General features: G+C 55.9%; 1 protein-coding gene across 1 annotated transcript in view; it reads right to left on the minus strand.

Moving 5' to 3' along the window:
• Nucleotides 1-6763: 6763 nt before the first annotated feature.
• The window catches only part of LOC308525503 (guanylate cyclase D-like), a gene marked incomplete at both ends in the record, with an annotated part of 50233 nt that continues 34092 nt past the window's right edge, over nt 6764-22904 (minus strand). Inside the window, 8 exons of the mRNA XM_081100311.1 lie at nt 6764-6860; nt 10942-11027; nt 12891-12985; nt 13801-13899; nt 14717-14891; nt 19515-19707; nt 20152-20315; nt 21864-22012. Coding sequence (XP_080956437.1) covers nt 6764-6860; nt 10942-11027; nt 12891-12985; nt 13801-13899; nt 14717-14891; nt 19515-19707; nt 20152-20315; nt 21864-22012 — 1058 coding nt within the window. The remainder of the gene's footprint in view (nt 6861-10941; nt 11028-12890; nt 12986-13800; nt 13900-14716; nt 14892-19514; nt 19708-20151; nt 20316-21863; nt 22013-22904) is intronic.

Consider the following 22904-nt stretch of genomic DNA (forward strand, 5'->3'; position numbering starts at 1 on the left):
AGGTACCCTGAAAGGCATCCTGTCCGGTGCCTAAAAGACCTGCATCGAGCTCTTCGAAAGGCCCTGGATGGCCAGAGGTAATTGGCTCCCCTGCTCTTCCACTCTCCCACTGCCCTACTTTCACTGCTAGTTATGACCTTGAGCTCTGTTCACAACACACTCTGAGGTCTGCTCCATTCAGCTCCTCCATCCGCCAGCTGGACACCTGGCTGTTGGCCTTGGCTTTCCCCCGGCGCCGCCTCATCTGCCTGTTCCTCCGGACCTCACCCTAGAACTCATCCCATTTCCGCTGGCTGGTCCCACCCTGTGTCTGCTGCCTGAGTCTGTTGCTGCATCTGCGTCACCTCTTTCCACGTAGTACGTGGCTGTGGCCCACAAGGCAGCCGGGGTGGTACGTGGCGGGGGCTTGGGAGTGAAGGTCCAGTCCTGCCACTGGCTTGCCGAGTCTCAGTAGCTTCATCGAAAACATGAGAAGAATGTCTATTTCATATGCTTGTGGTGAGGATTAAAGTTCAGCTATTTCATCCATCCATCCATCCGTTCCCTCTTTTCAATGCAATAAAAACCCTTCCATGGGTTGCCTGCAGGGGGAGCTCTGGAGACAATAGCCTGGGAAAGCCTGAATGGGCCTTTAAAAGGCCCCTGAGCCTTAACTTGATCTTGTAGTTGCTCTTTGGGTAACTGTCAATGAAGCAGGAAGCGGAGACTGGGTCTGATAGATTTGAGACAACAGGGGGTTGGGAGGTAAGCGAGTGGCGAGGAAGAGAAGGGGGGCTGCCAGGGAGGGGACTGGGAGGGAGAACTGGGGGGTTTGGGGGAGTTCATGAAGCTTGGCTGCACTCTCTTCTCTGGTTCCCAGGAGAGCTCCAGCAAACTCTCCATTTCTCACAGATACACCGGGAGGTTGGGTCTGGTTTGTGGGCTCAAGGTGGACACACGGGGAACAAAGACTAACCCCACTGTTAGCTTCCCCAGGCCATGGACATAATGACAAGTCCTGAAATGAGCCAAGTGGATATTAATAGTTTTCTCCAGCTGAAAAGATTGTGCACCTGCTCACCATGGTGACAGGGGAAGGTTACACAGTCTCCAGGTCACTGCTTCCAGGTCTTGGGGGAGGGGGGGTATTATAACTGCTAATAGGAATATTTTCATACCGGGGGTCTGAGCAATTTGAGAGGACAAGATGGGGCTAGGCATGGGGGTGGGAAAGGGCTGGATGTCAGGGGTATCGGGGATGGGAGGTCTGTTGGCAGGAGCATCATGACGAAGGGCCCGGCCACCAGCACTTGAGAGCGTGCTGACTAGAGAAGTGGCGTGGTGAGGTCTGTGCCGCAGGTAGACGGGATGGCATGAGCCAGCTGGGGAATGGAGGCAGGAGAGCAGCAGGGAGGCCAGACCTGTACTGTCACTGAGCACCGGGCGGTGGGGCCTGGACAAAGGCAGAGACTATGGTGGTGGGTGGGATGGACATGGGGGTTGATGGCGGTGGGGGAGAGGGTCGTGGGAAGGACAGGGAAGTGAGGGTGATCACTCCTGGTTCTGGCCAGGACAGGGCAGAGTTCAGTCAGGTAAGCAGTGGCTCATCGGGGAGGTGCTTGGCAGGCAGCCGGACGCTGAGCCTGGCGCCCAGAAGGAAGGTCTAGGTGAGCAATGGAGGAGAACTGCCAGCAAGAGCCTCATTTTCCTGGCTGTGCCCGGGACCGTCACACCTGCCTCCCAGGAGAGGGTGTGCTAGGCCATGTGAGCTAAGGTCCAGGAGAGCGCTGAATAAGACAGTGTCACCTCAGTGCTATTTATTCAGAAATGCAAATGGCTGGAGACTGGACAAACCTCTGACACATGCCGGCCTGGACCAGGCCTTTCGGACGGGGACAGGACACTGAGATCTGCTGTCCTTAGTCCTTCAGTCGTTGGGGATATTCCCAAGCAAGACTTCTCTGTGGGCTGGGGAGCCATCCTCCCTCTCTAGTGGGACCCCGGGAGCCCCAGGGCAGGGGCGGGGCCAGGAATCTCTAGGTTGCCAAGGGCTTTGGTTCTCCCTGGAACAGCTTGCCTGCCCCCTAGTGGACTTCTGAAGAGTCTCGGAGACTCGTGGAAACGCGGAGAGGAGTGCTGCGCAGGCAGATCCAGGGGAAGAGCAGCGTAAGAGGCAGCGTGGCAAGCGCCAGGGAAAGACCTGGGCTTCGGTGCCCTACTGCCCCAGAGGAACTCAGTAGCAACGGGGTGATGCACCGCTTCCTAGGGCTGTGAGGCCGGCTCCCTGAGACAATGAGCACGCAGCTGCTCAGTGCGTGTGGCCCTCCCCCTGCTCTATGTCACTTCACCTTCCCCGTGAGAGTGGAGACATAGCTCTAATGGTCTTGGAGCAAAACTGAGTTTTCATGCATTCATGTCGGTGGATTTCCTTAACGTGGGGTTCACCTGCCACCACAGTGGCCTCCTCACCTCCCCTGATGGTTTTGTTTCTTCTCCCACCAGGATCACCCAGCCCTGCGCTCAGGTAAGCCCAAGTCTGCTCCACAGGGTGGCCAGGAGGCCCAGGAGCCAGACAGGGAGCTGCCCCTCCCACAACACTTGGGAGAGGGAGGGAGGATTTCAGGGAAGGCTTCCTGGAGGAGGCAGCAAAAGGAGCAGAGGTCTGTAAGGTGAGGAGAAGTTAGCCAGAAGGGGTGGGAAGCACAGGCGGGTGAGGAAGAGTGCCCAGGCTGGTATAGGGGTTGGGGGTTGGAGAAAGAGTGTCCATAGCACAGGAAGGGTGCCAGGAAGGAGAAAAAGCGCAGCCAGGAAAGTCACAGGTTAACACCTGGCAAACAGGATCCCAACTAAGCATTAGATTAAGCAAGCCCAGATGCAGAGAACAGCAGAGGAGAAGCTAGGCAGGAGACCTCAGGGGCAGAGATGGCTCATTAAAAGCCTTTGGGCTAACTGGTTCATTAGCTTGTCCATTCATCCATTCACCCTCCCAATGCTTACTTCTTTGTGAGCATGGGAATAAAGAGTGAACTAGGTAGGGCTGCTGCCAGCAAGGGAGAGCCAAGTGTGGCAACACAGTACATACAAGGGGCAGTTGGAAAGGGTTTTGGAAGGAGGTGCCTTTTGGGTGGGCTTTGAAGGCTGTGTAGGAGTTCACCAAATGTTGAAAAAGGGATACGGTCATCTAGGTAGGAAAACAGCAAGAGCAAGGTGTGGCACCGTGAGGGGCCTGGGGAAGAGTACGCAGTCTGTCCTGGCCAGAGAGCTGGCTGTGCAGGGGGCAGGTGAGGCGAGGGCAGCATGTGTAGGGCTTGGAATGCCAAGTGAAAAGTATTTGGACTTTTTCTGAGGAGTCCATCCCCAATGGTGCCTGCCTGAAGCACCACAAATCAAGCCAGTCCAGATCACCTGGCTCGGGGAGGACCTTCTGGAGCCCGTGGCCCCCTCTGTCATTGCAAGAACCCCATCCCCTCGAGATGCCAGGAGTGTTCTGTTGCTGGGAACCATCCCAAAGGGACAGAAGGGTGATCTCAGGCTGGCAGGGGAAGACAGGGGGACTTCATAGGGACCAGCTGGCACTGACTCATCATGAAAGTCATGACATGAGGGCCCCAGCTCTGGGGTTCCACCTGGGCATGTGCCCGGAAGCCCCATGCAAATGCTGGGCTGGCTCCTCATGACAGGAACCCGCTCTGAGAGCGCCTCAGCCTCACCTGTCCTCACCCCGGTTTGCAGAAGAGAAAGCTGTGTGCCCCTGAGGCCATACCCTCTGGGAGCCTCCAGAGACCGCTGCCATTTCTCTGGGCTGCTGTAGCACTGGGCAACCCCCTCAGAGCAGGAGGCAGAGAGAAGCCGGCACGGACAAGTCCCGTCACCCTCTGAGCCTCCGTTTCCTCATCTAGAAAGTGGGCAATAACTCCCGTCTCAGAGGGTGCTGTGGTTGAGATGATATAGTGGGAGCTCCAGGCAGGGGTCTGTCCCACAGCAGGCAGCGGGTCACGTGGAATAGATGAGCCCAAAGCCTCCCAGGACAGAGGAAACCAGCCCCACCCCTGGCAAGGGTACAACACAGGGGCCAGGCGGGCCTTCCTCTCCGGAGAACGTGTTCGCAGCTGATGGCAGGTTGGGGAGAGGTGAGGGCCCTGGTGTGTGGCGGTCGATTCACATTCAGTGTCTCAGCTTTGGAGCCAGAGCTCCCTCCCGGAGCCCAAGTTCTGCCCTGGGGGTCTGAGCAGGGGCATCTGAGAGCAGAGCTGCCTCAGTCCTTCTCAGAGGGCACAAGAGTAAGGAGACCCTTGGCCGGATGCAGACACACGACATACAACCCACACATGGACAAAGCATGCACTTGGATACACACCACACATGCAGACACACACTGTGTGCACAGACACCAATGTAAGGAGATCCACCATTGCTCCCGGACCGGTGCCCAGACATACTGGACACATACACAGCTGGAGCAGCACACGTGCAGACACACCAAGGCCCACAGATGCACAAGTGCATATACACGACTCACACGGACACATAAATGCACATATACACAGACGGACAGCATGCACACAGACATTCGCAGATATGCACAGGTACACTGCCACTTGTCGCTCAGGGCACTTTGAGCTCTGACAGCCCCATGGCCTTCACAAATACATATACCACACAGGTCGTCACACATATATGCACCGTAAGTCACGGCTGCAGCACACTCCTCAGTTGGGAGCGTGCATTCACAGCTGTTGCTGCCCTCAACGTAACAGCAGCACGGCAGGCCGGCAGGGCAGGCCTGGTCCTTGCTGTGCAGTGAGGAGCTGAGGTCTTAGGGAGGCCCAATGACCGGCTCCTGGCAGGATAGCTGGGTCCTGGTTTGAATTCTGGTCTCCTGTGTCTGCCCACCAGGCTGGGCCTCCACTTACCCAAAGTGTGCTATGCACCCTCATGCCCAGAGGGGCCTCACAGTCCCCCAGAGCAGCCGCTCCTTTTACTGATGGAGAGACCGAAGCCCCGAGAGAAAATCGACAAGCCTGAAGCGCGCCACACGGAGGGCAGTGGAGGAACCGGGGCCGTGCTTCGGTTCCCACCCCATGGCTGCAGCCCACGCACAGACACGGCTGTGTGGTGTCCCGCAGACCGCGGGTGCAGACCCTCCCTCTCAGCGCTCCCGCAGGCTCGCTCCAGACCAGACCCCGTGGTGTTTCCTCTGCGTTACTTCTCACGGTGGCATGGAAGGTAGGGGGACTTGAGAAAACTGAGGCATATAAAGGTTAGGTCCTGCCCTAGCCGGTTTGGCTCAGTGGGTAGAGCGTCGGCCTGCGGACTCAAGGGTCCCAGGTTCGATTCCGGTCAAGGGCATGTACCTGGGTTGCGGGCACATCCCCAGTGGGGAGTGTGCAGGAGGCAGCTGGTCGATGTTTCTCTCTCATCGATGTTTCTAACTCTCTATCTCTCTCCCTTCCTCTCTGTAAAAAATCAATAAAATATAAAAAAAAAGGTTAGGTCCCGCCCTAGCCAATTTGCTCAATGGTTAGAGCATTGGTCCATGGACTGTAGGGTCACGGGTTCGATTCCTGTCAAGGGCACGTGCCTGGGTTGCAGGCTCCATCCCTGTCCCCTTCACGCAGGCAGAGGCGCAGGCAGGAGACAACCCGTCAGTGTGTCTCTCTCATGAGGATTAACAACAGCACAGTTGTGCAGGTAGGGACTGGCAGTGGCATCTCCCAAAACCATTCCAGCACTTTCACACAGCAGCTCAGGGCTCCAAACACATCACCCATATCCCTTTCACATTGCCTTTCTCTTACACACACACACACACACACACACACACACACACACACGCAGCCTGGTCTCTGTGAGCACAGCCTGTGGGCAGAACATTTTCCCAACAACTCCCAAGGGGTCTTTTGAAGAAGGACCAGTTTGTTTAGGGCTGAACTTGTCCCCTGGCCCCCTGCCCTCTCCCCCCGCCAGGGAAATGAATTCCACATGTTCCTGGTCTGCCTGCGGGTTTTGGTGAACACCCTTTGATGTCAGAAGCCAGTTTAATGAGTTAGCTATGGGTTGGTTTGTTTTCTCTGTAAGACAGAAGTCTCATTTTCCTAAGAATTAAGGCATTATCACTCCCCATTCTTCCCCAGCACAGTGCTCACGGATTACCAAAGCCTGGATTCCTGGCACAGTGCTCACAGATGACCTAAGGATTAGACCGGCTTGGGGAAGACAGGCAGGGAAGGAGGCAGCATTTTCTGAGCATTTGCTGTGGGCCGAGACCTGTATTAGGAACAGGCTCGTGGGGGCCCTGTCCACTCCCATTTGAGAGATGACAAAACAAAGCCCGGAGAAGAGATGCAATGTGAGGAGGTGGCCCTGCTGAACCTGGAGCCTCACCGGCCTGGCTCCAGTCCCTGGCACCTGTCCTGCTTCCGCTCATGCCACCGGGGAAATGACCTCCTCCCTGTGCGCCTGGGCACCGTGTGAGGGATAATGAGCTCTGTGATAACGAGCTCTCAGACTCAAAACCATTTGTCGAGAACAAAGCACTGCCCGAAAGGAAGGGAATGTTTCTATTTTTATTGCTTTTGTGTCAAGAGTCAAGTTTGCCCGTAGGATTCACACTGGAACACATCAATTAATATCGCTCTAGGGCACTTACTAATGAGCACCCAGTTGGCTGCTAGGGGGCTCAGAAAGGGAATTCTTTGAGGGGAGTGGAGCAGAGAGAGGGGTTGGGGGTGTCTAGGCTGGTGCAGGCCCCTGTCCCACGCTGTCCCTCTCCTCCGGGCCCGGCCTAGGCCTTCCCTGAGCTCGAAGGTCCAGCTGAGCACTGGCGGACTTTGGCAAAGGCCGCCCTGATTTCTTGGTTTATGAGGTCCTTCCAGGGATCCCTAGGGAAAGAGGAGAAACAAGAATAAGGAAAGCCCAGAACAACAGTGAGGGAGTAAGAGCCCTTTCCCTCCCTTGGGGTCTCCTGGTCCCTGCACTGGCCCGGCCGTGGCTTCCCAGTGCCCTCCCCATTGGACCTTTCGGGGACCAAGGCTCAGAGGGGCAGTGCTGCTGGTGCATCTGCACGTGTGGCTTCCAGCCAGAGGCCTCCCAGGAGACGGGGAGCGAGTCCCAGCCCTGTCCCTTACTTAGGGACCTGACCTTGGGAGGCCAGAGGGTGAGGGGCTCTGTGACTCTCTGGGTATTTTGCGAGTCCAGATAAGGACACAGGACCCCCCCCCCCCCCCCACTCCACACACTCATTTTCTCATTCACTTCCCGCAGGGGCCTACAGGAGGGTAGAGCATGGTTATTGCCTTTGCACAGAGAAGCAAGCAAGGCTCTGAGTGACTCACAGCAACCTGACAGGGGATGCTTTTGAGCCTGGTTAGCAGGAGCGGAGGGGAGAGAAGGGGCCACTGTATGGACCGTTTCTGTGACACATAATGGCAGGCATGGGCCCTGCTGCCTGGGGCGTGGCTACACCAAGACAGGGAGGGGCCTTTCGCCCCTTCCCCTAATCCCATCAATCTCCTAAACACCCCCAAAAAGAAGAAGGAATAACGTATGCAGATATGACAAATACAGAACGTGAAGATAAAAGCACCTTTAGGAAATTTGACTTTAAAAAAATCAAGCTGTAGCACGCAGTTCAGGAACAATTTGGTAACTGCCTTCTAAATGCAACTCTTAAGACAAGTTCCCATCCAACTGGCATCCCAGCCCTTCCTGCAGATTCCGTGTCTATGCGGCTGTCTGTGATCTCATCTCCAAGCAGGCTGACGGGCATGCGGGGTGTTTCTATGTGTGCATGTGCCCAATGCCCACGATGAGCGCCGTGTGTACGCACGTGTGTGCGCTTGTGTGTGCGCGTGCGTGCACAGTCTCCTGTGCGCCCACGTGCTGGGTGTGAGCCCGTGGGCCTAGGTTGGTGCGGTGTTCTCCCCTGTCTGCCGGGAGGCCTGGGGGAATGATCTCTACTCTCCTCCCTCCCTGAGCCAAGGAGATGGAAACGTTTCTGGCACTTTCTAAAGTTTCTGTCCGGGATGGAAAAGTCATCAGCTGAGGGAGCTCCGGATGACAAGTGGCTGCCAGACCTGCTGGCTCCCACTCCGGTCAGGGTGGCTCGGGCAGGGCTGGGAGCTGGCTGCCCAGCCTGCGTGTCCAGGGGAAAGGCCGGAGCTCTAGAGCTGGGCCCCGGGCACTGGGGCCTGTGCCGGCACATGGGGGCAGGGTCTCCGGGCTGGGCCATGCAGGGGAAAGTTCCATGAACATGTCAACAGGAAATACCAGGGAGTGCCCAGTGCTACGGTACGCAATGCTGGGGGATGGGGAGAGGGCGACAGCAGGGCTCTGTTTGCCCTGTGTGATGAGAGCTGTCTCACGCGGGAGGCAGCGTCAGAGCCCAGACCTGCAGGATAGGAAGGGACCAGGCCAGGGCGCTCGGGGGGCAGGGACAGTGAGAGCGAGGCCCTGGGCTGGGAAGAGCTCAGGGTTGTTTAAGGAACAGTGAGGAGGCCCCGAGCAGGTGGCTTGGCAGCCGCAGGTGGCAGGTGAGATGAGGCCAAGGGAGGGGCACACAGGCCGCAGGGATGGAGCTTCCTAGGTGTGAGCCTCAGAGGAGTAGGAGGCCCCCGAGGGTTGCACAGGGAACCTTTATATTGATCGTATTTGTTTTCTCTGTAAAAGGTCACTCTGGGGGAGACGGGTGGAGGGGCCAGTGGATGAGGGGAAATGGCGAGGAGCCCTGGCGGCCAGAAGAGAGGCGTGGAGGTGGGGAGCTGGCAGGTTGGGGGTGTGATGGAGGCAGAGCTGTGGGATTGCTAAGGACTCCGGACAGCGGGACGTCGCCCGGCTTTCTGAGGGAGGATGGCAAGGCCGAACAGGAGAAGAGAGTTCTGGAGGGGGCCCAGCTGCCAGGTGGACCCCCGAGGTCTGAGATGCCATGAGGGCTCTGGAAGGACTCGACCAGGGGCAGTGAGCTGCCTGGTCCTGGAGCCCAGAGGGGCGCTGGGCCCAAGGCCACGAGGGCGATCCCTGTCCTAGGATCTGGAGGGACAGACAGCCCCAGGGAAGAGGCTGTGCATCCCGGCATTTCAGGGCTGGGCAGAGGTGAGGAGCCCGGGGGATGAGTTGCAGAGGTCGGAGCACAGCGGAGTGCGGAGGAGGCCGGAGCCCGTTTGTAGGAAGCGGGAAGGGCAGGGGAAATGTCAGTGAGAACTAAAACTGCCCACAGACCTAGTGACATGGGTGCAGGTGACCTTCACAGGGCGTTCCGGTGGGTGGGGGTGAAGTCAGACTGCGGGGGCTGGGCGGGGAGTGGGAGGTGAGGAAGTGAGGCATCAGCAGACAGGCCTTCTGAGAAGTGCAGCTCCGAGTGGAGGCGAGAAGTGGGGTGGGAACGGAGGCCTGTGAGGTCAGAGGACAGCTTGCCCTTCGAGGGGCAGAGAGGTGAGTGGGACTCGAGGACCTAGAGCAGTGGTTCTCAACCTTCCTAATGCCGCGGCCCTTTAATACAGTTCCTCATGTTGTGGTGACCCCCAATGTCATTGTTACAAATTGAACACAATTAAAGCATAGTGATTCATCACAAAAACAATATGTCATTATGTATGTGTTTTCCGATGGTCTTAGGCGACCCCTGTGAAAGGGTCGTTCGACCCCCAAAGGGGTCGCGACCCACAGGTTGAGAACCGCTGACCTAGAGGGTAGGGAAAGGGCACACAGGGCCACACCACGCTCCGGGGGTGGGCGAGCCAAGGCTGCTGTGGCACATGGAAAGGCACAGCGAGGACAGGGACCTGCCCAGGCCACACAAACAGTCCAGTCCCGGAGCCTTCCTCACACCACGCCGGTGCCCCAGCAAGCCGCCCCCACGGAGATGCCCTGCAGGCCTGAAGGCCCCGGGCGTGGAGGCCTCTCTGTGAGCATGAGCCTGCGCTGCACCCAGGACGCTGGCGTGCCCTTATAAAGTGGGCACATCTGTGCTCCGAACACCTGGCAGCTTCTGCATATGTCAGCGTGTGCCCATTCAATGCCCGGCCCGCTCCCTGCCTCGCTGGACCCCACTGGGGAGGGCACTGGGAGTTGGTGGGGTCAGTTCCTGTCCTCTGGTTCCTGGGGGGTCCTGACGGCAGGGTGGAAAGGAAGTGGCTGCTGCAGCCGGCTCCCTGCCAGCCACCCCGTCCACACCCATCCGCCCGCTTGAAGGACACACAGCCTGGGCTGCTGAGTGCTGGCCTCTCCCGGGAAGCCCAGGTGTGTCCCACACATTCCTCCCCTTTGAGTGATGGAGGGGCCGCCTGGGAGGGCGAAGGAGCCAGCGGGAAGTGCTGACAACGGAAAAACTGGTTGGGGAGCTGTGATGGGGTCATGCTGGGGGACTCTGGCAGGCTCTGCCCATGCCCAGGCTCAGCCTCCCCACTGGTGGGATGACTGGGCCCCCAGGGGACCTTCTTATTTATAGGAAACTGTAATTCTCAGCAATTGGCAGCCCCTGTGGCCTTGCCCTCCAGTCTCCGCTGAAATCATCTGAATGGCGACAAGTGCCCAGCGCATTGCCTGTGCCCAGCTCAGAACGGGGAGATTCTCCATGCCCAGCGACCAGAGAAAGGTTGAGCTAGTCGTGGCGCTCCCACAGGCGGCCGTCCTGAGGCTGTCACCACGAGTGTGTTTGTAAAGTGCTCTGACCCACACAGAGGACCTGGGGCCTGAGCTGAGAGCACAGATCCGAGTGAGGAGTCACTGAGGCAGCGTGATCTCTCCGCCACGAGCTCCTCAGATCCAGGCAGCAGGACTGCGCCTACCTGCTCGCAGTGCTGTCTCTCAGGAGTGGGAAGATGGCGATGATATAATCGTTAAAAAATTCTGTATTTTCCAAGTTTTACACACGACATGGGTAAGACCTTGATGATCAGAAAAGTAACAAATACCAAAGTTCGCACACAAAAAGGCCAAGCTTCTGGGGAAATTCCTCTTACTCACTCAGGTTTGATGTCCAGAGGTGCGGGGAGGGGTCTGGGGAAGCCTGCCTTCCCTGTCAGCCAATAGGTCTCCTCCACGTCCTTGCCCTGGAAGAGACCGGAAAGAGGGCCGAGCCACCTCCTCAAGCAGAGAGTGAGGCAGAGAGGGGCACCCCTCCCAGCAGCCTGGGGGCGGGCAGCCTGGAGCCTGGAGGCAGACCGTCTGGGTCCAAATCCTGGCTCTTTCACTTGCTAGCTGTGTGACTTTGGCCGACTTACTTCACCTCTCTGTGCCTCGGTTGCCCTACTACAGTGATGGCGAACCTATAACGAGCGTGTCAGAGGTGACACGCGAACTCATTTTTTGGGTTGATTTTTCTTTGTTAAATGGTATTTAAATATATAAAAATAAATAAGTCTTTGTTTTACTATGGTTGCAAATATCAAAAAATTTCTATATGTGACACGGCACCAGAGTTACGTTAGGGTTTTTCAAAATGCTGACACGCCGAGCTCAAAAGGTTCGCCATCACTGGCCTAATACCTCATAAAGTTGCTGTGTGGATGAAATGAGTTAATATTTATCTGTCAGAAAAAATAAATGATAAATCGTGAATTCTATGACCCAGCAGATCTGGAATGCTAAGATGCCAGGCTTCTATGACCTGGGATTCTCCTCCAACTACTGAAGGACCTGGTGGCCTCCCCTGAAATGGTGTTGCCGCTGCCTGGAGGTTAGGAGGGGGGCATGAGGGGCACTGGGGTCAGGGCTGGTCTAGAGGTTCCATACCCCACCCTGGCACAGACAGGGATATTGCCCCCGGAGCCCCCAGGCCAGCCTGAAGAACCTGAGGGTGGCGTGCTGACCGCCGTATTCCCTCTCAGCATCCCCTTCTATCATCAGTGCCTCTATTCCTCAGGACACCCAGTGCCCATTCTGCCAAGCAAGACACATCTGCCCTGACTTACTCCAGCTCACTCTCCCATCATCACCTCAGCCTCCAGGGCAAAGGATTCCACATTGTCAGCCCTCTCAGGCTGTGTGACCATGGACAAGTCACTGCCCCTCTCTGAGCTGCACCCTCCTACTCTAACATTCCACGGCATAATGCAGCGAATCCCCTGGAGCACCCGATTTCTGAGGCCTGGTCGCAGCCCTGGGGGTTTAAATGCCGAAGCTGCTCTAGTCTCCCCACCAGGCCTGACGCTAGCCAAGGAATTGGGGAAAAGAGGAGGTGGGTAGGAAGAAAAATCATTCATAGGAATGCTGTACCATGAATGTTTCATGAACATTACATTATAAAAGAATGCAGAGGTTACAGAGTTGTCTCTGCCTTTGAGGTGCTCATGGGCAAGTACAACACAATATCACACCCACAACAGCAGAGGGCTGGTCTCTAGGCTGGTGGGTGCACAGACAAGGCCTGATAGTGACTGCTGGGGAAAGGAAGAAGAGCGTCCTGGCTCAGGGCGGGCTTCAGTGAGAGGTGATGTCTATGTTAGGGTTCTGAGGGATGAGTAGGAGCCCAACAGTGCTATGGAGAAAGCACTGGCTTTCAGCCACCAGACCTGGCATCCAAGCTATGAGACTTTGGACAAGTCCCTTTGGCTCTCTAATTTAATTTCCTCAAATACAAAATGGGGACAGTGACACCCCCATCATTATTGCTGTGAGTAATAATATGTAAATGTATGTTGTGCACCAGCATGCCCCCCAGGTAGATCATCTACGGAAGTAACTTCTTTGCTCTAGTCCTTCTCATGAGGAGACAAATGAGGGGGTGGCTCAAGGAAGAAATGTTTCCTTAGAATTTGGCGAGTAGAGAGAACATGTGAAGGTGATCAGCCCCGTCCCAACACCAGGCAGGCATTTCCTTCAGCCGCATCAGTCAGATGAGACTCCCACCTGCTGCCCACAGAAACTGGACCTTTGGGAACTATTCTCACCAATACATGGAAATAGTTTCTTACCTTCAGCTCGGTCTGGCCTCTGATGTCAATTTTGTAGCCCTCGTCCAGGCTGAGCAGTGTCTGGACAGTGCTTCCGCTGACATGAATTCTGTATGCTGAGAAGGAAGGTAGGAATCCATGTCACCACCTGGTGGCAGCATACCTAGTGTCTGGTGAAATCACTGAGTGCTGTTCTGGCCTGTGATACCCACAATTCTGATTCCTGCGATACCCTTTGCCTGGCTCTTTTGTCCCTTTAGTGGGTGGTTGGTCCCTACAATAGAGGCCTCGAAGCAAAGCACACTACATAGATTGAATGTTAGGAGGAACCCAAGATGAAGTCAGAACCTCTAAGAACATAACTGCCGCATGTAGGGAAGTCGATGAAGCTGAGGCAGAGCATATGAGCAGTTTTTCTCTTTTAAAACCAGGACTCCACAGCAGGGCCGCCACGTCGGGTTATGCGGGATGGGCTCTGTGGAGCACACAGGCTGTATGGCCGGACGCAGAGGCCAGGGCTGCCCTAACCAAACGCAGAGTGGCCCCTGCTGCCAGGAAGAACCTAAAGTGGCATTTTAACAATTAGAGGGGGTCCCCTCACTGTAAGTGTGGGGAAACCCAGACCCAGAGGAAGAGCATTTTGCTCAAGGACCCTAAGCAAACCAGTTGCAGTCGGGGCTAGGGCCTAGGTTTCCTACCTCTTGAGTCATTGTTTTATCTGCTAATTTTCTCATGAGTCGTCACAAAAACCTCGTGGAAAATTAAAAAGAACCAGTGACATACGTCATCTCCTTACAGCTGCTTTACAAACAACGAGGGTGCGCTGCCACCACCTGGTGATCTGGTTACGAAGCGTGTTTCAAACAGCCCGGCTGCAATGGTCATTGAGACACAGCCCTTGCCTGGCAGGATAGAAACAGGGGACACTCACGCAGCCCCGTGGACTCCATCCGAGAGGCAGTGTTAACGGTGTCCCCGAAGAGGCAGTACCGCGGCATGGTGAGACCCACGACTCCCGCCACACAGGGCCCTGGAACCCAAAGGCACTCAGTGAGCTCCGGCAGGTCCTGGGGCACCGAGAAGTCCCTACGACAGTCTTTCCCTTCCCTGCCTCGACTGTGGTCCCCACCCACATTCTGGGCTCCAGCTGGGGGAGGGCGGGTAAGGATGACGCTATCTGGAGAGGAGATGACATCTGTGTCAAGCTCTGGGATGGGGTAGGGGGACACAGATCAATCGAAGCCAGACTCTGCTCTCGGGGAGCTCCCAGCTCAGTGTGGGGCAAGGTAGGAACTGTGATCAATGCTGTGAAAAGGAAGCACCAGGACTGTGCCAACCCAGAGGGGGAACTCTGACCCAGGCCGGAGGACTTCCTAGAGGAGGTGGTGCATGAGCTGTCTTGACGGATGAGGGATGAGAGAATGAGTCAGCAGGGAACAGCAGGTGCCATGGAGGAAGGAATGGGGGCATGAGAAGGAGATGTCAGAGGCTCTGAGGTCTCTCCCAGACCCATCCCAGCAAACATTTAGTTGTTTGCATGACCACAGAAGGTCTCTGTCCTGCCTCTTCCATCAGACTATCAGCTCCTCAGCATGGGACTTAGATGCTCCTGACTGATGCTGAGACAAAAAAAATAAAAATGTGTGAATCTAAACATGGATTCTGTGATGTATAACATTCTAGAACCTTAAAATAATAGAAGGGGAAAAAGAAATGTAAATTTTCTCTATTATAGAGTTTTAGAATCTCTGAATTCCAGAAGCACGTCATTGGGGTTACCTCAGCCCATACCCAGGCAGGGCTGGGAGACTGTCTGGCCCATCACCCCCACGGCCCCCAGCGCATACCTGAGTGCAGGCCAGCCCTGATGCAAATGGGCACGTTGGGCGCATGCCTCATCCGGAAGTCGCCCACGGAGCTGAGGATGTCCAGGGCCATGTTGGCAATCTCAGCTGCGTGCCGGCTCCCGTTGCGCCGGGGTAGCCCCGATGCTACCATGTAGGCATCCCCGATGGTTTCTACCTAGAAGTCACAGCCTTCACACTGCAGCCGAGAACCCGCTCTCCCCGGTCTGCCCACATCCCACACCAGGACGCCTCTCGGGAGCCCATGACGACTCCTCTGGTCTGTGGCCCTCAGGGCCATCTCTGCCTGCCTCTCCCTCCAGACACGCCAGCACCGCTTGGGTCTGCACGTTTCAGATCGCCTTTGTCTGAATGGCAGGACACCAGGCCTGTCCCGTCTCCTCTGACTCCAGGCCAAGAGCTCCTTGGTGGCAGACTGGGTGCCCCTCTGCACGATGCCACAGCGGCAGATCAGGGCTTGGTCTGGAGAAGAGCATGTGTACATTGAATATTATACTGTTTTCCAAACCCCACTGGCCTTCCAACATGTAGTGAAAAGGATGTCGATTTTGGAATCAGATAGATGTGGGTTCAAACCCTGGTTCTGCTATTCACCTTGGGCAGACCCCTTCACCTCTGTGAGCCTGTTTCCTCTCGTGTGGAATGCACAATAAAGATAAAGTATTTAAAGAGTCAGGCTCATCAAGGATGCTCAATAAATGGCGACTTCAGTCTCCATCATCATCATCATCATCATCATTTCCTTGGCTAATGAGTTTGGAGAAGGTAGAGTCACAGAATCTCAGAATTGGAAGGGAGTTTAAAGTCTACCTATTCTTTAGAGGAGTGAAGCTCTGCCTGCTGTGTGGCATTTCCCTTTGGTCCTGCCCTGCACCTGGTTAGCTCATGTGTCTGGGCCGAGTCTTGCCCCCCATAGGCAGCCTGGGAGGCCTGCTGCTTGATGGGCCCCTCCCCCCGCACCAGCCCTCCAGGTGTGCAGCTGCGACTCAGGGACAGTGCACCTGCTCTGGGGACCAGCATGGCCTCAGATGGGTGACGCAAGGGCCTGACTGGGGAAGAGGAACAGTAGAAAGCCCCATGTTGGCCACACATCCAGACCACATTCTCCAAACTGCTAAAGCTGACCTCTAGCCCTCCACCTGCCTGCGGCTGACCGGAAGAGAGGGTGTGGTGAAATCAGCAATCACCCTACAGCCCCAGCGGCAGAAAGATGACCAGGCACAGGCTCGCTCTCTAGGAACTCAGACGCATAAAGACGATCCCACAAAGACTTAGTTGGAGCTTAGGTCCTGGCTGCAAGGGAGGGCCATGAGCACATAGCTGTGGTCCTTTTAAAGATGGCAGAACACAGCTGGGGGAGAGATGAGAGCAATGGTTTCCATACGAACAAACAGATGCAAATTCTAACTCCACCCCTGGCTTGCTGAGTGCCTCTCTGAGCCTGTGTTCTCATCTGTCCAGGAGGGAGAATGACCCGTCCCTCTGAGGAGCACTGCAAGGATCGAACGAGAGGCCCTGTGACAATCCCTAGGCAGGGCCCGCCCTCTGTAGATGCTTAACCAGTGCCCGTGCCCCTGTTCCCAGGCTGTGCTTTCAGGGAGAGGCCTCAGGGCTGCACCTCCCGCGCTACAGGCTTCATTGTGCTGGTGAATGAATGACATAACTTAGTCCGCAGAACAACTGTAAGCCGTAGACACTTTCATGTCTGATTATAAATGGGAGCTTGAGGCTCAGAGGGGTGAAGTGATTTGTCCAGGGTCACTCGGCAGGCAGTATGGCTGGGGCCAGACTCACCCCCTGGGGCAGCCCACGTGGGCTCTGCTCTGGAGTTCTGTCCATAAAAGTGCTCACTCAGCGCGTGCGGGGAGGGAATCACAGACCCCCACGGAACCAGGAAACGATCGCCTGGCTGCCTCCCAACTCAGACCGGATTAAAGAGCCGTAACCAGATCCTGCTGGGGGGCGAGGGGAAACCAAGGCAGATGGCGTGAGTGATGAGAGACGGGCTCGTACATCGTGAGGAATGGGCCTCCTGGTCCCCCACATCTGGAAGGGTGTGCGGGCCTTGTTTTATGTCATTTCACTCTGCCAGAAAGATGCAGACCTCTTGGCCAGAGTTCAGAGTAGATCAGAAGGCATGATTCAGAGCTGGGAGGGACACATGTGTGAGAAGAGATTAGCAGGGGAGAAAGAGACAGGCCAGGGGTGACTCAGGGCAGATCAAAGCTTGCAGGGCTCAGCAAGGCCAGACAGATGAGATGAGGAATCTTTCCCTGGGGCCGTGGGGCCAGGGCGGCTCTGGAGGCAAGAGGGGAATTCAGCCAACACAGGAGATGACACCTCAGAATCACCACCGGGGCCAGAGCGTGGGGTCCTGAACAGGGAACAGGAGGGAAGCTGCATCCTCGGAACGTCCGTGGCTCAGGTCTCTGCATCCAGGTTGGGCAGTGAGGTGCAGTGGACAGAGCCAGGTGGTGGTGGTGGTGGTGGACATTGCAGATTCCTGTCCTGGCTCTGCCACCTACCAGCTGTGTGACCTCGGGCAAGTCACTTCTCCTCCAGGCCTCCATGAGCAACTCAGCCAGCTAACACATATTTCCTGAGGGCCTGGCATGTGCTGGGCATTTCCAGGCACTGGGGACAGAGCGGTTTAGGTTGGAACCATGAAGTGTGGCTGTTGTACAAGGGTAGTTCTGAGAGCATCACACAGGAGCTCCTAACCATGTCTGAATGACAAGGAAACTAACCCGAGACCAGGATGACCAGAGGAAGCCAGGCAAAGAGGAGGGAGAGCAGCGTTCCGGGGCGAGGGAACAGCATGTGCAAAGGCCTAGGGCCGTGGTTGGCAAACTGCAGCTCTCAAGCCACATGCCGCTCTTTGGCCCCTTGAGTGTGGCTCTTCCTAAGCCTCAGGAGTACCCTAATTAAGTTAATAACAGTGTACCTACCTATATAGCTTAAGTTTAAAAAATCTGGCTCTCAAAAGAAATTTCAATCGTTGTACTGTTGATATTTGACTCTGTTGACTAATGAGTTTGCCGACCACTGGCCTAATGGCTAGAGACAGCAAAAGCATGTGTGAGGAGTATAGAGGGCCGTGGAGGTGGAGTGACCAGAGATGCAGCCGGGGAGTGGGCAGATCAGCTCCCACAGGGCCTTGTGGGCCACCAGGAACCTGTGGCCTGAGGACATCCATATCACGGGGATGGGAGCCCCACTAAAAGGGGGTTTGGGGATTAGAATACCCAGGTGCAAATTTCAGCATCCTATGCCACTGGGAATATGTAACTAGACGAATGGTTTAATCATCTCATTTTCCTCATTTATAAAATAGGGGTACCAGTACCTACCTCACAGATTATGATGATGGTTAAAAGATTTAATACATTTAAAGGACTTAGAATAGTGTCCCGTATACAGTGAGCACTCAATAAGTGCTGGTCATTGTTGTCTGGGATACTGTACATAATGCTGTCAGCAGACTGCCTGGCACCCCAAGCACTTAGTTCTCTCCCCTGAAGCTTCCTGTCCAAGCAGCCTTTCCACTCTGGCTTCAGCCCCAAGGCCTTCCTGTCCTGTCGCTGTGTCCTTGAAGGGCTATGGCTGGAAGGGGGCTGGGGAGTCACAAACGAAGGCTAAGGCCAGTGAAGCTCTAGTATGGCCCTTTCCTGGAACCTCCCTCCCCACCTCCTCCGTGTCTGAAGCTGACCCATGACCCCCAGCAACTGGATCAGAATAAAGGGCAGAATTGGGGCGGGAAAGTCCCCACAGCAGGTCCAGAGGGGCAGGAAGCTCTCCCCAGTTTACAGAGCCCTTCTGCAGGGCGGTAGGATCCAACCACTATCTGTAAATCCCTGCCCTCCTCGGACCCCCCTTTCTGGGACTGGAGTCATTATTTCTGTTTTACAGATAAAGAGCAGGGGCCCAGAGAGGGGAAGCCATTTGCCCAAAGCCACATGAAGCTGGGGGCCAGGCTGGGATTTGAAGCCAGGATCAAGGGGTGCACAGATCATGAAGGGTCTTGACAGGTCTGCTAAGGCCCCCGCTGCCCTCCCCAGGGCCCCCACCCATCCACTTACTCCCACCACAGACCCCCTTCATGTCCAGCCATCACAACCCAGTCAACATCCTTCACGCTCACCAGGCCCACTCTCTCAAGCCTCAAGCTGTAGTACACATTCCCCGCTTGCTGACGGGGAGCCACCACACCCAGAGTGAGCAAAGGTAGGAAGGCAGCACTTCCTCCAGGAAGCCTGTCTTGCTCTTTATGCTGCATGTCTACCCCTGGCTGGCTGGAAGCCTTCTCAGCCTTCACTGTCTCCCTGATCATCACTTTCGCTGTGGGCTGCCTTCATCGTTTACCTACAGCACCAAGTGCTCCCGGAGGGCAGGCACGGGAGCTGACTCCTCCTCTGCCCTTCCCCAGCTAGCCTGCTGGAGGCTGAGAGACCATGTGGACCAGAACTGAGCTGTCCCAGCCAAGGCTCCAGAGATGTGAGAGAGCCCAACCAAGATCAACAGAGCTTCCTGTCACGTCCACAGCTGACCACAGATGTATGACTGAGTCTAGCTAAGTCCAGAGAACTTTCCAGCTCCCCTATAGACCTGTGCGCAACAATAAATACTTATGGTTTCACATGCCTGGATTTGGGGGTTATTTGTTACGCAGCTTTAGCAACCCGATAAAAACACATGAAGAAATGACTGGAAGTAAATGTGTGACATCAACATAGTGGCAAAGGAAGGAGAGATGGCATGCCAGCCTCCTGTACTCTCTCACCTTGTACACATCATGGCTGCCCAGAACGCCATCGAACAGCGTGTAGAGGTCATTGAGCAGGCCCACCACCTCCATGGGCTCACTCAGGGCTGAGATGGTGGTGAAACCCACAATGTCACTGAAGTATATGGTGACGTGGTCAAAGTACTCCGGCTCCACAGTCGCCCCAGTTTTCAGAGCTTCAGCCACAGACCTGGAGGGATGGGACGGATCAGAGTCACAGGGCAGAAGGATCCCCTTCCCACAGTCTGGAGGTAAGCGGGGGGTGGGGGGGGGGGGCGGATATTTTGGAGGAAATCCCGCGTTGAGGGTTAGGAGATCTGGGACAGGTCTGCTGATGTTCTGGCTGCCCTCCAGCGAATGCCTGTCCCTCTCTGGACATCACTTTTTCTGAAGTGAGACAGGGGACATTGTACCCTCTCCTTGGCTCCCAAGAGAGCGAGAGAGGTGGCAGAAATTCCAAACCCGCGTGCCCAGCACAGTGCCTAGCACATGTAAGGGCTCTGAGAACATCTGTTGGATAAATAAACAATGAATGGATTGAATGAATTCCTGGAACCCAGGTTTACTGAGCACCAGTCCCAGGCTCAGAGCCACCGAGGCTAGAAGCACAACCGGGTCCTAAGGGGCCACTCACGGCGGGAGCATCTGAGCGAGCAGCCGCTCCGTCTTCTGCCTCTCCAGCTCCAGCTCCTCAGTCCGCGCCCGGATCAGGCCCTCCAGGTTCTGGGAATACTTCTCCAACCTCCGCAGCATGGAGTCGGCAACGCTGGTCTTCTTGCCTCGGTTGATGCTTTTGAACTGGAGATGGAATAAAATTCCCAGCTCATCCACGAAGGGCAACACACTCAGCCCGCAGCTCGTTCGCAGTCTGGTTCACAGGAATGAGCCAGACACAGTCCCTGCCTGGAGGAAACGGGCTGGTGGGGACCAGATACGGAATAGACAGGGCGAGGCAGCTCCTCTGAGGGAAAACACAGACGGCTGGGAGACGACTGGGTTAGTTCTGTGTGAGGTGGGCAGGAAGGACTTTGCAAAGGAGCCCAGGCTCAGCACGGCATTACCGTTAACAAACACTGGCCCTACTGCATTGGTTCTTACAACAACCCTGCGGAAAAGGCGCTCTTTGTTCTTCTCAAAGATGGATGATGATGGGTGGATGGATGGATGGATGGATGGGAACTAGATGGATGGGTGGATATGATGTATGAATGGATAAGTGGGTAAATACATGGGCAGATAGGTAGGTAGAAAGAATATATGTAGCTTATTTATATACTAATCTATTTCTACCTCTCAATTTCTCTCTATGCTCCAAAAAATTTTAAGTACTAAGAAAAATAAAGCAATGCCACAAAATGAAACCATAAATATATAAGGACACTGGGAACAAAGAAGAATAGTTCTTTTTAAGCTAATTTAGCATTGAGATCTGTGTGCAAAATGCACACTAGAATTTGGTCCCAAGTTTAGATATGAGCTTCCTTGCAACAAGGCAAAGAGGGAAATATAGATTGTATGATCCGTGGAGTCCACGAGACAATGGGCATTAAGCTAGTTTCTCAAGAGAAACACGCCTACTGCTGGCCCTGAGCAGAGAGAAGGTCTCCTGTGAGGACATCCATGTGTGGGTACAAACCGTGCGGTCAACAGCCTCACAGCCTCTCCTTGACAGTGATCTGCTGTGGCTGGAGAGGGGGTGGGTGGGAAGGGGAGGCACAAAGGTCTCACCTCAGGCTTGATGGGTTGGCCCTGTGGGAGCCATTAGCCGGTGCAGGCAGGCCCACACACTCCACTGCCCCACAGGCTCGTGCAGACTTGCCTCACCCCTCCTTCTGCAGTCCCCAGGGCAGGCCTGGGGGCCCCAATGCCCCTCACATCCCCCACTCACCCCGCAGGGAGCCAGTGCTGCCACCACAGCCACCATCAGCCTCTCTACCCCGGTGCCAGGAGGCCCAGTATAGGGTCGGGGTTCCCAGTGCCAGGTCTGCAGACAGACGAACCTGGGCCTGGGCTCCAGGCCAGCTGTCACTCCCTCAGTTACCTTGGGAACGTCCCCTCACCTCTCTGTGCCTCGGTTTCTCTCTGTAAAGCCCAGATAATGACAATGCTCCTTTGGAGAACGGTGAAGAATGATAACGAGCATTAAGTGAAGTAAGCGGAGCCCAGTGTGGGGCGTGGCGCTCAGGAAGGCCTCAGAGGCTGGACCCCAGGCCCCGCAGGGTTCCTGTGCTGGCCTGCTGCCCCCTTTCTAGGCCCCAGGGATAGTGTGGGGTTCTCACTGGGCAAAGTGGGGTGCATTGATCAGCCATTTCTTGTGAGCACTCGGCTCCTCCCGGGAGCACTGACCTGGGTGTAGATCTGGTCCAGGCTGGGTCTGTCCTCCGGAGCCTCCTCCCAGCACTGCTCCATCAGCTGGATGCACTCGGGCGGCCCGTGGTCAGGGGACACCAGTGGCCGGCACAGGGGAGGGGGCGATGCCACCTTTCTGATGATTTCTGCAACGAACACCGTGTGGTGGTGGCCCGAGGCCCCAGGAGGGCTGTGGGAGGGGCTGGGGGCCTGAGAGGGAGAGCAGGGTAGGCCGGGGGCGGGGGGGGGGGGGGAGGGGGCAGGGAATTGGGCCTTGAAGGTGCTCCTTGGCCCTGCTCTGGGCCCCGAGGCATGGTAGTCGGTGGACCCAGGACTCTTGTTTTCCTGGGTCCGCCCTGGGTGTGGCGAGGGACAGGGTCTCAGAGAAAGGGTCTACTTCAGGGTGGGCTTTAAATTCTTGGTCTGTGAGATGGTGGACAAGGTGGTGACGTCTCTGAGCCTCCGTCTCCCCGTCTGGGAAATGAGCTTAATAAACTGCCTTCGTGAGAGGGGTGCTGAGGGACGCGATGGTAGAGGTTAGGTGCCTGGCACCCAGCAGGCTCTCCCCACCCCCAGATGCTGAATCAAGTGTTGCTGCTCTGTTGCCAGTGATGGCCACCCGGCTCTTTTCACCAGCCCTGCCTCCTGGAGACCCTCTGGTGCCAACTCCTCACAAGTGCAAAGCAAAACTGTCTGATCAGTATCTTCATCATCATTACCACCACCGTCATCATCATCATTTTCCCAAGACGGCTCTGCCGTGGACCTTCCTGTCCCCCTCCATGTGCTAAGGCCGCCAGACTAAGTTGAGGTCAGAGGGATCGGTGTTCTAGCTCTGGCTCTGCCTGTTGGCATCACTCGGGGCCTTGGTTTCTCCACCTGACGATGGGCGGAAAGAACCTCAGGAAGCTGCTAGGGAGCCCGGGGAACTGAGAAATTCAAGGACGCTGGAGCAAGAGGGGCTGGGCACACGTTCAGGCTTCCAGTGGAGCAGGAGGGAACATCGACATTATCCGTTTACATTCTCTACAAGTTACA

This window comes from Myotis nattereri, assembly GCF_964212035.1.
Source record: "Myotis nattereri genome assembly, chromosome: 9".
NCBI lineage: Eukaryota > Metazoa > Chordata > Mammalia > Chiroptera > Vespertilionidae > Myotis > Myotis nattereri.